The sequence below is a fragment of the Apis mellifera genome, linkage group LG7 (genome assembly GCF_003254395.2).
Source record: "Apis mellifera strain DH4 linkage group LG7, Amel_HAv3.1, whole genome shotgun sequence".
In the NCBI taxonomy this organism is placed as follows: Eukaryota; Metazoa; Arthropoda; class Insecta; order Hymenoptera; family Apidae; genus Apis; species Apis mellifera.
Genome location: NC_037644.1, coordinates 12,601,153 through 12,615,596, shown reverse-complemented (window position 1 = coordinate 12,615,596; position 14,444 = coordinate 12,601,153). Strand labels below are relative to the sequence as shown.

At 32.5% G+C, this 14,444-nt stretch overlaps 1 protein-coding gene and 1 long non-coding RNA gene across 9 annotated transcripts in view; one reads left to right on the top strand and one right to left on the bottom strand.

The window, feature by feature from the left end:
* LOC408915 (protein couch potato) overlaps window positions 1–14,444 on the top strand; it is a 183,129-nt gene that overhangs the window by 106,186 nt on the left and 62,499 nt on the right. For all 8 annotated transcript variants that reach the window (XM_026441618.1, XM_006568287.3, XM_026441619.1 and 5 more), the window contains exon 3: window positions 2,163–2,216. In XM_026441618.1, the coding sequence (XP_026297403.1) occupies window positions 2,163–2,216 (54 nt within the window). The remainder of the gene's footprint in view (window positions 1–2,162; window positions 2,217–14,444) is intronic.
* LOC113218889 lies at window positions 3,426–4,553 on the bottom strand. The gene is made up of 2 exons (XR_003304989.1): window positions 4,063–4,553; window positions 3,426–3,786 (listed from the first exon to the last, which is right to left on the bottom strand). It is a non-coding gene; the product is annotated as an uncharacterized LOC113218889 (long non-coding RNA).

Genomic DNA, 14,444 nt, shown 5'->3' with positions numbered 1-14,444 from the left:
CTCTCACTTAATAAAAGAAAATGAAAATTGGCTGAAAAAAATTATGTAGATATTACAAATTTAATCTGAAAAATTTCATTCAAATTATAACTCTAATATTACAATTTTTAAATGCTACTCAATTGTTCCTTTTTCATTTCAATATAAATTGAAGATTGTTAAAATTTCTAAGAGATAATCAAAGAAAATTCATTTTCGTTTGCCTCTAACATATCACTTAATAAAAGAACAAAATTGGCTGAAATTAAAAAAAAAATCACATGGATATTGCAAGTTTAATCTGAAAAATTTCATTCTAGTTATAACTCTAATATTACAATTTTTAAATACTACATATTCAATTGTTCCATTTTCATTTCAATATAAGTTGAAGATCCTTAAAATTTCTAAGAGATAATCAAAGAAAATTCATCTTTGTTTGTCTATAACGCATTACTTAATAAAAAAACAAAATGAAAATTAGCTGAAAAAAATTACACGTAGATATTTCAAGTTTAATCTGAAAAATTTCATTCTATTTATAACTCTAATGTTACAATTTTTAAATGCTACATACTCAATTGTTCCATTTTCATTTCAAATAAGTTGAAGATCGTTAAAATTCCTAAGAAATAATCAAAGAAAATTCATCTTTGTTTGTCTCTAACATATCACTTAATAAAAGAACAAAATGAAAATTGGCTGAAAAAAATTACACGTATTTCAAGTTTAATCTGAAAAATTTCATTCTACTTATAACTCTAATGTTACAATTGATTTCAGGTAAATAAGATTCATTGAAATTTCTATCCTAAGCCTTAAAGAAAAAGAAGATTGAGAACCGAATTCGATCCATTTACTCGAAAATGTTCGTTTCAACTCGCGTTTGCCTAAAATCAGTGTTATCGGGGAGTTATCCTCGAGTTGCCGGATATGTATTATCCACGAGAATGGATAATTACACGGTAGATATGCAAATTTCCAAGATTCACCTCCACGCACAACCACATTCGCTTTTGCTTTGCGGATTAATTTCGGGTTTAACCCTTTGACGAGGATCACGAGTCTTCTCGCAAGATTCGTGAATTCATTCACGATTTCTGCATCTCTCTCTCTCTTTCTCTCTCAAATTCAGATCGATCCATTTTCTGGAAATTTTCGTTTGCCTCTAACGCATTACTTAATAGAATAAACCCGCGTGCGTAATTTTTGAAAGATCGAGAAGAAAATTTTCCAACGAGAAACGAAAAAATTTCGAGCACAAGATTTTCGATCGAATGGAAGGATCATTCGTTTAACTTATCCAATTCGTTTCGAAATAAGTTGAAGATCCTTAAAATTTCTAAGAGATAATCAAAGAAAATTCATCTTCGTTTGCTTCTCACTTAACAAAAGAAAATGAAAATTGGTTGAAAAAAATTACATGTAGATATCACAAGTTTAAACTGAAAAATTTCGTTCAAATTATAACTCTAATGTTACGATTTTTAAAGTTGCATGCTCAATTGTTTCGTATTCATTTCAAATAAGTTGAAGATCCTTAAGATTCCTAAGAGATAATCAAAGAAAATTCATCTTCGTTTGCCTCTAACGCATCATTTAATAAAAGAATTTAATAAATGAAACTTAGCTGAAATTAAAAAAAAATTACACGTGGATATTACAAGTTTAAACTGAAAAATTTCATTCAAATTATAACTCTAATGTTACTCTAATTTTTAAAGTTACATGCTCAATTGTTTCATTTCAAAATAAATTGAAGATCATTAAAATTTCTAAGAAATAATCAAAGAAAATTCATTTGTCTCTAACGCATTACTTAATAAAAAAACAAAATGAAAATTGGCTGAAAAAAATTATATTGGATATTATAAGTTTAATCTGAAAAATTTCATTCAAATTATAACTCTAATATTACTCTAATTTTTAAACGCTACATGCTCAATTGTTTCGTATTCATTTCAAATAAGTTGAAAATCCTTAAAATTCCTAAGAGATAATCGAAGAAAATTCGTCTTCCAATGTCGATATCCAAAAAATTTGATTGGAGAATTAAAAAAGCGTATCCCTTCCTCCTCCCCTCTCCTTCTCTGATTAATTGTACGATTCTCACAAGTTTCGTCAAAATATTCAACTCTTTTGTCTCATTTGTAATTGCGCATTGGGAATTTGTTCTGTTTCAGGGGTACGAGGGATCCCTGTTGAAAGTCACAAGCAAAAATGGGAAAACAGCGTCGGTGAGTCGTTATTTTTTCAAATTATCCCTATTGTATCTTTCTCCTCGTGGCGATAATATAAAAATACACGTATAAAAAAAAAAAAGGAGGAGTGAGAATAAGAGAAATTTTGTACCGTACGTGGAAAGTACAAAGCGCGTAAGGAAAAATAAGAAGAGTGGAAGGATAAAACGTTGCAGAAATAAAGAAAAATAAGATAGGATCTGGGATATCTCTTGCGCGTGTAAAATAGCGAAGCGAAAAGAAAAGGAATAAAATATATATATACACGAAAAGATTAAAGGAAAAAAAAAATTCTTTTACGAACGATCTGGCTAGAGAAATAATCTCTTCGCGTGTAAAATGAAAAAGAAAAGGAAGGGTGAGAAAAAATTCTTAAGAACGCACAGTTTATCCAGTTAAAAGTTAAAAGATAATCGTTTACTAAATGTATTTCTATCTCTCGTCCTCCATGATCGAATTAGGAAATAAAAATAAATGGATAACAAATGCGAATCTGTCGATCGATCAAATTTTGTTGAATATTGTGCTTGAATAAAGAGTTAGGGAAGGAAAAAGAATAGAAAGAAATTTGCCAACGATTAGTCCGTCACTCTTTTCTCTCAGCATTTTTCGAAGGAAAGGAAAAGGAAACGAATGGGAAGGGAGAGGGGATTGTATATTCCTGAGCGAATACATCGATTCCCTCTTACGAGAGATTTTTCCACGAGTCGACAAAGTGTCGAGATTTCCTTGCGATTATTCGTCGCGGTGAGAAAGAAACGGTGAACCGGAAATTTCAATCGAATTCCGCGATCCATAGAGAGTGGAGTCGTTCGAGAACAATCCTTTGTCCGCGTTTCGTCGATTCCAAATCATTGTAGACGATATTTCTTTTTTTTTTCTTCACCTCTTGGAAACTAAAATTATTGCCTTTACATAAATTTATTCAAATTTTTTTTTTTTAATCGTCGTCCATTTTACAAATCGAACGCAAGATTCGAACACCTTTTTCGGTGGAAAAAGGATCGATCTTTCGAGTAATAATTTATTCCGCTTGATACAAATTTTTAATCTATATATATATATTCTTCCTTCTCTTGGAATCGAAAGCAAGATTCGAACACGTTCGGTGGAAAAAGGATCGATCTTTCGAGTAATAATTTATTCTGCTTGATACAAATTTTTTATCTATATATATATATATATATATATATATATATATATATATATATATATTCTTTCTCCTCTTGGAATTCACAACGTGTCAATTCTTCGATAAAAACGCGTGACGAAATGGATAACGATCACGATTAATTTTTAATTTTAAACTGGAATAATAAAGATAATATCTTTGGAGAAGATGGGAGTTTTCGTTTTTAAACTTGGCAAAAACTGGTCGGCTCGAAAAATTATTGTCCACCTGGCCTTCTAAACGCGCTTCTTTTATGCGCTCATTTATGCGATAACGGGGGGGAGGGGGACAGGAGACGACAAAGAACCGTGTTAAACGCAGTTTCACGACTCTCTGCGTGTAATATCAACCAGTCACATCGCGCGCGTATTATTAACACACCGACAATTTTACCACCTATAATTATTTATTGTTACATTACGCTTTGTTGCCGATCCTTCTTCTTCGCCACTTAAGAAAACTTACTCACCGTTTTACGAATCGAGAGAAAGAGAGAGAGAGAAAGAGAGGTTAGGTTATCGAAAGTAATATCGAAAGTGAGAAGAGATTATGATTTAGAAGAAAAAAAAAACTCCCGATTAACTCGATCGACGAAAAGATGAAAATAATAAAATTCGATCTTCGCTTTTAAGGATAATATTTTCGAATATTATATTCGGTGAATTTTACCACCTATAATTATTTATTGTTACATTACGCTTTGTTGCCGATCCTTCTTCTTCGCCACTTAAGAAAACTTACTCACCGTTTTACGAATCGAGAGAGAGAGAGAGAAAGAGAGGTTAGATTATCGAAAGTAATATCGAAAGTGAGAAGAGATTATGATTTAGAAGAAAAAAAAAACTCCCGATTAACTCGATCGACGAAAAGATGAAAATAATAAAATTCGATCTTCGCTTTTAAGGATAATATTTTCGAATATTATATTCGGTGAATTTTACCACCTATAATTATTTATTGTTACATTACGCTTTGTTGCCGATCCTTCTTCTTCGCCACTTAAGAAAACTTACTCACCGTTTTACGAATCGAGAGAGAGAGAGAGAGAAAGAGAGGTTAGGTTATCGAAAGTAATATCGAAAGTGAGAAGAGATTATGATTTAGAAGAAAAAAAAAACTCCCGATTAACTCGATCGACGAAAAGATGAAAATAATAAAATTCGATCTTCGCTTTTAAGGATAATATTTAATATTATATTCGGTGAATTGAAAGAAATAGAAAAAGAAAATAATAAAATTCGATCTTCACTTTTAAGGATAATATTTTCGAATATTATATTCGGTGAATTGAAAGAAATAGAAAAAGAAAATAATAAAATTCGATCTTTAGGATATTTTCGAATATTATTGGAAGAAATTTGTGATAATTTATAATCTTCGATGATGATATGATAAATAACAATTATTATTTTTCAAATGAATCTCTTTTTATGTAACTTTCTATCCGAATGGAAAGAATTTGTTCAAGTTTATTTAAAATTTTGCTGGAACGCGGTTTTCTTAGAACGCGAGCAAAGGAAGGAAAGGCGAGGAAAATTAAGGGGGGAAGGGGGGGAGGGAGGCCGCCCACCCCCTTCGGCTAACGACGAAAAGGAAGAAAATGCAGAGAACGTTACGTGAGTCACGTAACGAGGGAAAACGCGTAATCGATTCGTGTGCAAAAAAATACATCAATTTTATAGCGGGTATGGAAGGCATCGTGGCCAGGTATACGCCGAGATATACAACAACGTTCAAACCGTGATAACATTAATTTATGCGCTGCCGGTGGCCAACACACGCGTAACACGCGACACAACGTTGCCGCTTGTTCACGATGGCAAATCAAACTTTCAAACCCTGATTCGTGTAAATGTTCGTTTAATTTTTAATCGAGAAATATTCTTCGGAAATGATAACGGAATTAATTATTTTTCCTCCCAAGAAGATTTTTGAAAGAAAAATTTTTCTTCTCTCCCTTTAGACGATGTAAAAGTTGGATGGACTTTAATCAAAGTTGGATGAGGATTGAATTATTAAAATGATTTTTCTATTCGTTGTTTCTTTACGTATCGATGCAACTTTTGTGAAATAAGAGAGGGGAGAATTGGGATTCTTCGAAGCGAGAAAAGGATAAAGTCTCGCGTCGAAGAATTTGACTCGGATTCGACCTCGTTTCGAAGGGGCTGTATATGTGAAAATACGCGTGATTGGAAATTCGAGACACGCGAAAAGAGATCGCGTGAGAACGGATGAAATGTCCGAGTCGAACGGAATTTATCAACGTTGAAAATATTGAATAAAAAAAAACGGAAAATCTCATTGATTTTCTTATAAAATCAAAAAATTATTCGATATTACGTTTCGATAGAAAAATCACCATTTAACTCTCTTTATTTTTATCTTAAACTTGGAAAAGCGAGAATAGAAATTTTTCCTTTAAATTGCCAACATCTATCCAACTCCATCTCCCTCTATAATTTCATACCTTCGTGTACAAGAGTTCTAGAGAGAAAATAGAAAATTTTCTAAAATTAACTAAACTTTCTATAATTTCATGTTCCCGTCCAAAGAGTTCGAAGAATATTTTTAAAAAAGGAAAAGTTAAATTCAGAAGAATTATCCAATATTATCTCGTATAATTCGTCAACCTATTGTCAAGCAATATCTTTAGAAATTCGCGTTTCTCGCGTTTGTCCCTTGTTCAAACAAACGTCGAAACATATTACGCGAATGCACGAATCGATTCGAGTAATGGGTTTAAGCCAATAACTTGCACAATTATGATATAACGTATATACAGTATCGCCGTAAATGTGATTTAAACCCGTTACTAGGCATAAAGCGACCTACGGTCTCTGAAACATGCGATGCTTGCATCGATTTAAGCGATAAGTTTTATAAATCAATAACGATAATTCCAGAGCTCGAACAAAAGGTTTATAAAATCAATATCTAGTTTCGCAGAATTTTTTTCAAATTCTAAGCGATGGATTTAAGTCGATAATTAATTTCCAAAAATTGTGCCACGACTGGTTAGAGATAGCTCTAGTTATTGGTATTAACTTAAATCCATCGCTACTGACTTTGCGATGCGTCGCAAGATGATCGACTCGAGCGATGGGTTTGAGTCACAGTTCCAGAATCGCGTGAGCCACGGATTTAAGTAAATGATCGATAATCCTGGAAATCGTGCGATAGTTAATGAACAGTTCCAAGGTTATACGAGCTATTATCTTAAACCTATCGCTAAACTCTAAAGCAGTCTACAAATTCCGAAACATGCGACGATATCGACTCGAGCGATGGGTTTAAGTCAATAGTTCCAGTCATAGTTGTAGAATCGTGCGAGCGAAAGATTTAAGTAAATGTATAAATAATCGATAGTTTTAGCAATCGTGAGATAGCTCCAGAAGTGAGTTATCTAGATTTTAAAGTAAATTCTGAAACATGCGACGTACATCGTGTGACGATCGACTTGAGTGATGGGTTTAAGTTAATAGTTGCAGAATCGTGCGAGCGATGGATTTAAGTAAATGTATAAATAATCGATAATTCTAGAAATCGTGAAGTGAATTATCGACTTAAATCCATCTAGATTTTAAAGTAAATTCTGAAACATGCGATTCTGTGTAAGTAAATGTATAAATAATCGATAATTCTAGAAATCGTGAGATAAGAAGTGAGTTATCGACTTAAACCCATCGCTAGATTTCTGAAACATGCGATTCTGTACATCGTGCGATGATCGATTCGAGCGATGGGTTTAAATTAATAATTGCAGAATCGTGCGAGCGATGGATTTAAGTAAATGTATAAATAATCGATAGTTCTAGAAATCGTGAAGTGAATTATCGACTTAAATCCATCGCTAGATTTTAAAGTAAATTCTGAAACATGCGATTCTGTGTAAGTAAATGTATAAATAATCGATAATTCTAGAAATCGTGAGATAAGAAGTGAGTTATCGATTTAAACCCATCGCTAGATTTTAAAATAAATTCTGAAACATGCGATTCTATATAAGTAAATGTATAAATAATCGATAATTCTAGAAATCGTGAGATAAGAAGTGAGTTATCGACTTAAACCCATCGCTAGATTTCTGAAACATGCGATTCTATACATCGTACGATGATCGATTCGAGTAATGGGTTTAAGTTAATAGTTACAGAATCGTGCGAGCGATGGATTTAAGTAAATGTATAAATAATCGATAGTTCTAGAAATCGTGAGATAGTTCAGAAATGAGTTATCGACTTAAACCCATCGCTAGATTTTAAAGTAGACCCTGAAACATGCGATTCTATACATCGTGCGACAATCGACTCGAATGATGAATTTAAGTAAATGTATAAATAATCGATAGTTCTAGAAATCGTGAGATAGTTCAGAAATGAGTTATCGACTTAAACCCATCGCTAGATTTTAAAGTAAATTCTGAAACATGCGATTCTGTACATCGTGCGACGATCAATTCGAGCGATGGGTTTAAATTAATAATTGCAGAATCGTGCGAGCGATGGATTTAAGTAAATGTATAAATAATAGTTCTAGAAATCGTGAGATAGCTGCAGATGTGAGTTAAACCCATCGCTAGATTTTAAAGTAGACTCTGAAACGTGCTACGTACATCGTGCGATGGGTTTAAGCGAATAGTTCCAAAGTTGTGCGAACCGTTGATTTAAACCCATCGCTCGGATGGATCGAAACAGCGTTTCAGCGTCCGTGGCTCGAGTTTTTAGATGCGAATACGATACGATTTCGCGTTCCATTCGCTCGCGTTAATCGGCCCATTCGTCCAACAAAAAATTCGAATCCTTTTATCTATCGTTTCACGTTGAATTTCACGTTGAATTTCACCAAGTTCGCGGATCGATATCCCGTCGTTTTCCGACAAGTTCTCAACCTCTCCTTTCCGAGTTTCGACTTCGTATCCGATCGCTGTCTTTTCCTCTCCTTTTTTTTTTTCTTTTTATCACGATAATTGGACGATTTTGACAAAGACGTGTAACAACGTGCAAATAATTGTGGTTGTTGCTCGCGCAGGTGAAATTTTCTTCGATTTTACGCTTTCTTTTCACTCGCCTCTGAGCGATATTAGTAGATCCGCTTCGTGTACTCCACTTTCTTCCATTATTTCTTTTTATAGATCCAGAGATAAATTCTACACTTCAATTTTCACTCGTAAATTTCTCTTTCCGCGAGATTTGCTTTTGTTTCTCTCTCAATGTTCAATTTTGCACGGTTTGGCCGGAATTTTTAATGCCGTATAATAATTCGTATTCCTTTTTTATCGAGTTATACAAATTTTCGCGACGAGTTTTCTCTTCTTCCCCTTTCTGAAAAAAAGTTTATCCCGAATTTTCGCCAGAGAGGTTTATTTTATTGAATTTTTTTTAATTAATCGCCACGTCTTTTTCTTCTATCCCGCCAAATAGAAAGTTTATTAGCAATCTTTGTCGCAAGATCGATCAACGAGTCGATTTTTCGAGTTGAAAATTTATTATTTAATCGTTTCTCAAGAAAATTTCGATAGAATTTTCTTCTTTTGTAGAATAAAGAATGGAATACAATTTTCAGAATTAACTCATAATCAGTTTTTCTCTATCTCGTTTCTTAAGATTTATCTCCACTCATTTTCACAGTCACTCGACGATAAATGGAAATAAAATGGAGTGATTTATACCGATTTGCACAGCATTTTCAACGATTCGTAGTAAGAAAGAGAGGAGAAAGAGAGAATAGAAAAATAATTCAAGCCATTTGCAACTTTAGTTTCCACGACTTTGCCCTTTTTTTTAAGAAGAAGAGAGAAGGAATTCTTAAAAGAGAGAAGGAAAACTTTTGACTCGATTCCCCTCCTTTTTTCTTCTTCCAAGAAAATATCGCGCCATCAGACCGCATCGCAATTTTCCAACCCTTCGATTATGCGGAATCGCGATAACAATTGCTATCGTTTTGCTTCGCGCCGGTCACGTGCATCATAACACGCCTCTTTGTCGCTTCCTATTCCAATAATTGCAAAAAAAAGGAAAGAAAAGGAAAAAAAAAGTAGCGTAGCGTAGAAAAGATTCGATAATCGAAATATGAATTATTCTGATTTTCATTCGATCAAAGTTATATTTAATTCAATTTAAATATAATTTATCACAAAACAGAAACAGGAAACTGGATTAAAAACTATATAATACAGTTCTAGTTAATCGAGAATTAAGATATAAACATTTTCAGAATTATTTTCTGTCGCCATTTTTCTTTCTCCTTCTTCCATAGGAGGATTATAAAAATATATTCCTTTTAATCGAAGAAGAAAGAGAGAGAGAGATTAAAATTAGCCGTTGATAATGAACGAAGAAAGAAGACGGATTATAAAAATATATTTCTTCTAATCGCATTGGAAGAAGTAGAAGAAAAAAGAAGAAATTAAAATTGAAGCGATAATGGACGAAGAAAGAAGACGGATTATAAAAATATATTCCTTCTAATCGCGTTCGAAGAAGTATAAAAAAAAGAAGAAAGAGAAAGAAATTAAAATTGAAGAAATTGATAATGGACGAAGAAAGAAGACGAATTATAAAAATATATTTCTTCTAATTACGTTCGAAGAAGTAGAAAAAAAAAAGAAGAAAGAGAGAGAAATTAAAATTGAAGCGATAATAGACGAAGAAAGAAGACGAATTATAAAAATATATTTCTTCTAATCGCATTCGAAGAAAAAAAGAAGAAAGAGAGAGAAATTAAAATTGAAGCGATAATTGACAAAGAAAGAAGACGGATTATAAAAATATATTTCTTCTAATCGTGTTCGAAGAAGTAGAAAAAAAAAAGAAGTATAAAAATATATTTCTTCTAATCGCGTTCGAAGAAGTAGAAAAAAAGAAGAAAGAGAGAGAAATTAAAATTGAAGCGATAATGGTCGAAGAAAGAAGACGGATTATATAAAAATATATTTCTTCTAATCGCATTCGAAGAAGTAGAAAAAAAGAAGAAAGAGAGAGAAATTAAAATTGAAGCGATAATGGACGAAGAAAGAAGACGGATTATAAAAATATATTTCTTCTAATCGCGTTCGAAGAAATATAAAAAAAGAAGAAAGAGAGAGAGAGATTAAAATTGAAGCGATAATGGACGGAGAAAGAAGACGGAGGAGAGGGACGTGAAAATTGATTGTACTCCGTTGCACGCGCGACTGTTAACTATTAACCCAGATGGCGAGCAGCGGCGATTCCGGCTGCGGCAACGATATTGCATCGATAAAAATGAGCGTTCGTCGCGAAACGAAACGTTTGCGTTACGTTCGGAAATTCCGTGTTTCGTTTCGATAACACGGAAGTTTCCCGCGATGATAATGCGTCCCGTTAATGGCACGAAACGAAAGGCACTCGCGTAATAGGCGTAATTTCGAACGAAACGTTGCGGCGATCCTTCGTTACAAACGTTATCCGAGAAAATATAATAATTTCGTCGATTTACGTTCTCTTCTCTCTCTCCTCTTCTGTCTCTATAATAGTAATTTTATCATCCGTTATTACTCGCGATTATACTTTTCATATTTTAAAAGTAAAATATCACATGAAATTTAGGTGCAATCTAAGGTAACGTTCGAAATTTTAAAAAAAAGTATAAAATCATAGACATAATTCGAGAATCCAAGGAGATCAATGATTAATAAACGATGATTTTTAACATGGAAAAGCACGTCACGAGAGATGAAGTGGCGGAATTGAAAAGAGGAGAAGAAAAATAAGAAAAAGAATTGTTGGATCGACATCGAATGTACGAATATCGGAATATAAAAACTCGACGCATTCCGACGTCTTCGTCAAATATTTAATATTCATCAGCGTATCGAAAGGAAAGAATGGAAGGAAGCGAAAGAAGAGAAGAATCGAATTTATCCCCCTCCTCCTCGATAGAAAGAGATTCGACGAAATTGGGTCGGATGAATCGGGCAAGAAATTATCGGCTCGTCCTTCCCCCTCCCTCCCCTCTCTTCGAAACAAAGTTTTCGACGAGCTACGCGATACGATGTTCCTTTTCAACGTATTTCCGTATCGTCCGCTCTCGCATTCGCTCGCGACAAATTTATTTTATCCAACTTTGCTATCCCAACTCACCCCCCTCTCCTCTCCTCAACAACTGTAATTTCGCGCCGTAATATCACTTTGTCGCGTGCCCGTATTCCGGTTTATCAGATTTTCTGCACGCTGTTGTTCCAACGTGGCGGGATAAGAACGTTGTGGATAAATAATCGGCCGGGCCGAGGATCGTTGCGCAAAGTGATATTGTCACGTATGATAAACTGTGCAGGACGGAATTCAGTATTTTTCTCTTTTTTTTTTTTTTTTTTTTTTTTTTTTAGATATGTAAATTTTCGTGCAAATTATTATATGAAAAAAGGTGGGAGGAAAAGATTTCTGAAAATTTATCCGTTAATCCGTTCAGCGATATTGCCACGTGTAATAAATATAATAAATAAATATCCTTTATACATATATTTATTATATATCCACATGTATATTTATTTTATTATTTAAAAAAAAAAGAGAGAAATACTCAAATCTCTTATTCTTCTTTCACACATATATTTATTATATATCTATATATATATTTGTTTTATTATTTAAAGAAAAAAAAAAGAGAAAAATACTCAAATCTCTTATTCTTCCTTCACACATGTATTTATTATATATCCACATGTATATTTATTTTATTATTTAAAGAAAAAAAAAGAGAAAAATACTGAAATCTCTTATCCTTTCTTCACACATATTTATTATATATCCACATATATATTTATTTTATTATTTAAAGAAAAAAAAAGAGAAAAATACTGAAATCTCTTATCCTTTCTTCACACATATTTATTATATATCCACATATATATTTATTTTATTATTTAAAGAAAAAAAAAAAGAGAGAAAAATAATCAAATCTCTTACCCTTCCTTAACACATATTTATTATATATCCACATATATATATTTGTTTTATTATTTAAAAAAAAAAAAGAAAGAAATACTCAAATCTCTTATTCTTCCTTCACACATATATTTATTATATATCCACATATATAAGAGATTTGAGTATTTTTCTTTTTTTTTTTTTAGCTTAGATATGATTATAAATCTTTGTCCAAATTATCATGAAAATTCCCTTGATTGAGGGACATTAAAATCGTCAAGTGAAAATAACAATATGATATATTATTGATTATGATGTTCCATAGAGAAGATATCTCTCTTCGACAAATTTTAATTTAAAAACGTTGCATTCTCTATCGAAGAAGTTAAAAAAAGGTTTCTTTTTCTTCGCAAAAAGAGGAATGGAGAAGAATTTAGTTAGAACTAACTTCTTTTTAAAAAAAGACAATAACTTTCTCTCGCTTGAACCATTTCCAATTCCTCGGGACAAGAAAAAAAAAAGAGAGAGAGAAATACAGGAAAGGTTAGAATCTTAAGTCTCGAATCTGAATTTCGACGATCTTGGAAATCGAAATGAAAAATATGGAGAAGGGGTTTAAACACACCTTCTCCGAATGAAAATTCCGATAGAATCGGAAGGCGAATTTCGATCGAGCCGATTTTTTCCGGCCGTCGGTTTCGATTCCGATCGAATCGGCGAAGGACGATGGAAACACGTGGAAATTCGATCGACTCCCTTTCCCTAGGGAAAATTACAAGCCTTCCCCGAGAGGGAGACCGTTGAACGAATGATTCGTTCCTCGGTGAATTACAGGCTTCCTGAATCCCTTCTTAGAAAACCGAGGGTAAACTTGCGAGTATCATCGGGGCAGAAAGCCTATTTGATTTATTTTAAGCCCCGCAAGCTGATTCGCCCGCGTAATACTTCGACCGACCACGTTTCTTCCAATATTTTTGTTTTCCTCTACGATTTATAATAAGCTAAAAATTTGGCTAAAAATTTGGAAAAGTTGCAGTTTTATTTTTTTTTTTTTTATTTTCGTAGACGATTTTTAAATTAGAGAATTGGAACAATTGGAAGAATTGGAATTGATATTTTTTCTAAATATAAATATAAATATTTTATATAAATATTTTTCTAAATAAGAATACAGATATTTATTGCCCTTTCTTCGAGATACAATTGTGTATTCGTTCAATTTTTTTGAAGTTCGACTCGAAAAAAAAGATGGAAGATGGAGAAAGATAGCTTCTCTCAAGATCTCTTTCAAGAAAATGGGCCACAATTCTCGGAGAAGTTTTTATCGAGGATCTCTCGGTTCCTTCTTTACGATATAGTTAGTCATTTCGAAGGGGGGGCAAAATAAAAATCCTAATTAAAATCTAAATGTTGCTCCTTCTTCTTCTTTTATCATTTGCTCGAAATAAATTAAATAAGTGAGGAGGGAAATTTAAAAATGTCTCGATTCATTATTTATTATCCCTTTAATATCGCAAATATTTCGAGAGAGAGAAAAATATTCGACGATTAAAATCGAATTTGAATAATTTGGCAATAATATGTAACACGATGTGTTTCGACGACGAGTTTCTCGAATTTTTATCATCATCCCTGCAACGAGTATTCTCTTTTTATATTTTTCAAACGGTTTGCTTGCATTGGTGGATTAAAACGGGATTATGACGTATAATAAAACAGCAGTTTGCCCGGCACGAGTGTTATATATGTTGTAAACTCAACCTACATAAAAGTTTCTTCTTTTTCTTTTCAGATGGAATAAAATTATAAACAATTTCAACGACGAATCAAATTTCTTCTCGAGAATTAATTGGATTAAATCTTTAAAAAGCCAGATCGATAAGAGAAAATTTTACGTTCGCTTATTATTTTGTTTAGAAAGAAATTAATTAATTATTTGATTGAGAATTTTCTTTCAACGTTAAATATTTTTTTTTTAAACATCGAAATGTTGAGTTTTTTTTAATAATCTACGATGACAAAAATAATAATATTAATGTGTTTTATAAAATGTTTAATATTATAATTTTCGACGAGGATCAATGGTAAAATAGGTCAAGTTAAAAATAAATAAAGACGAGGATTAAGATAAACGTTTAGGGTTTAAGTAAGAAATCCTATTTCGACTAT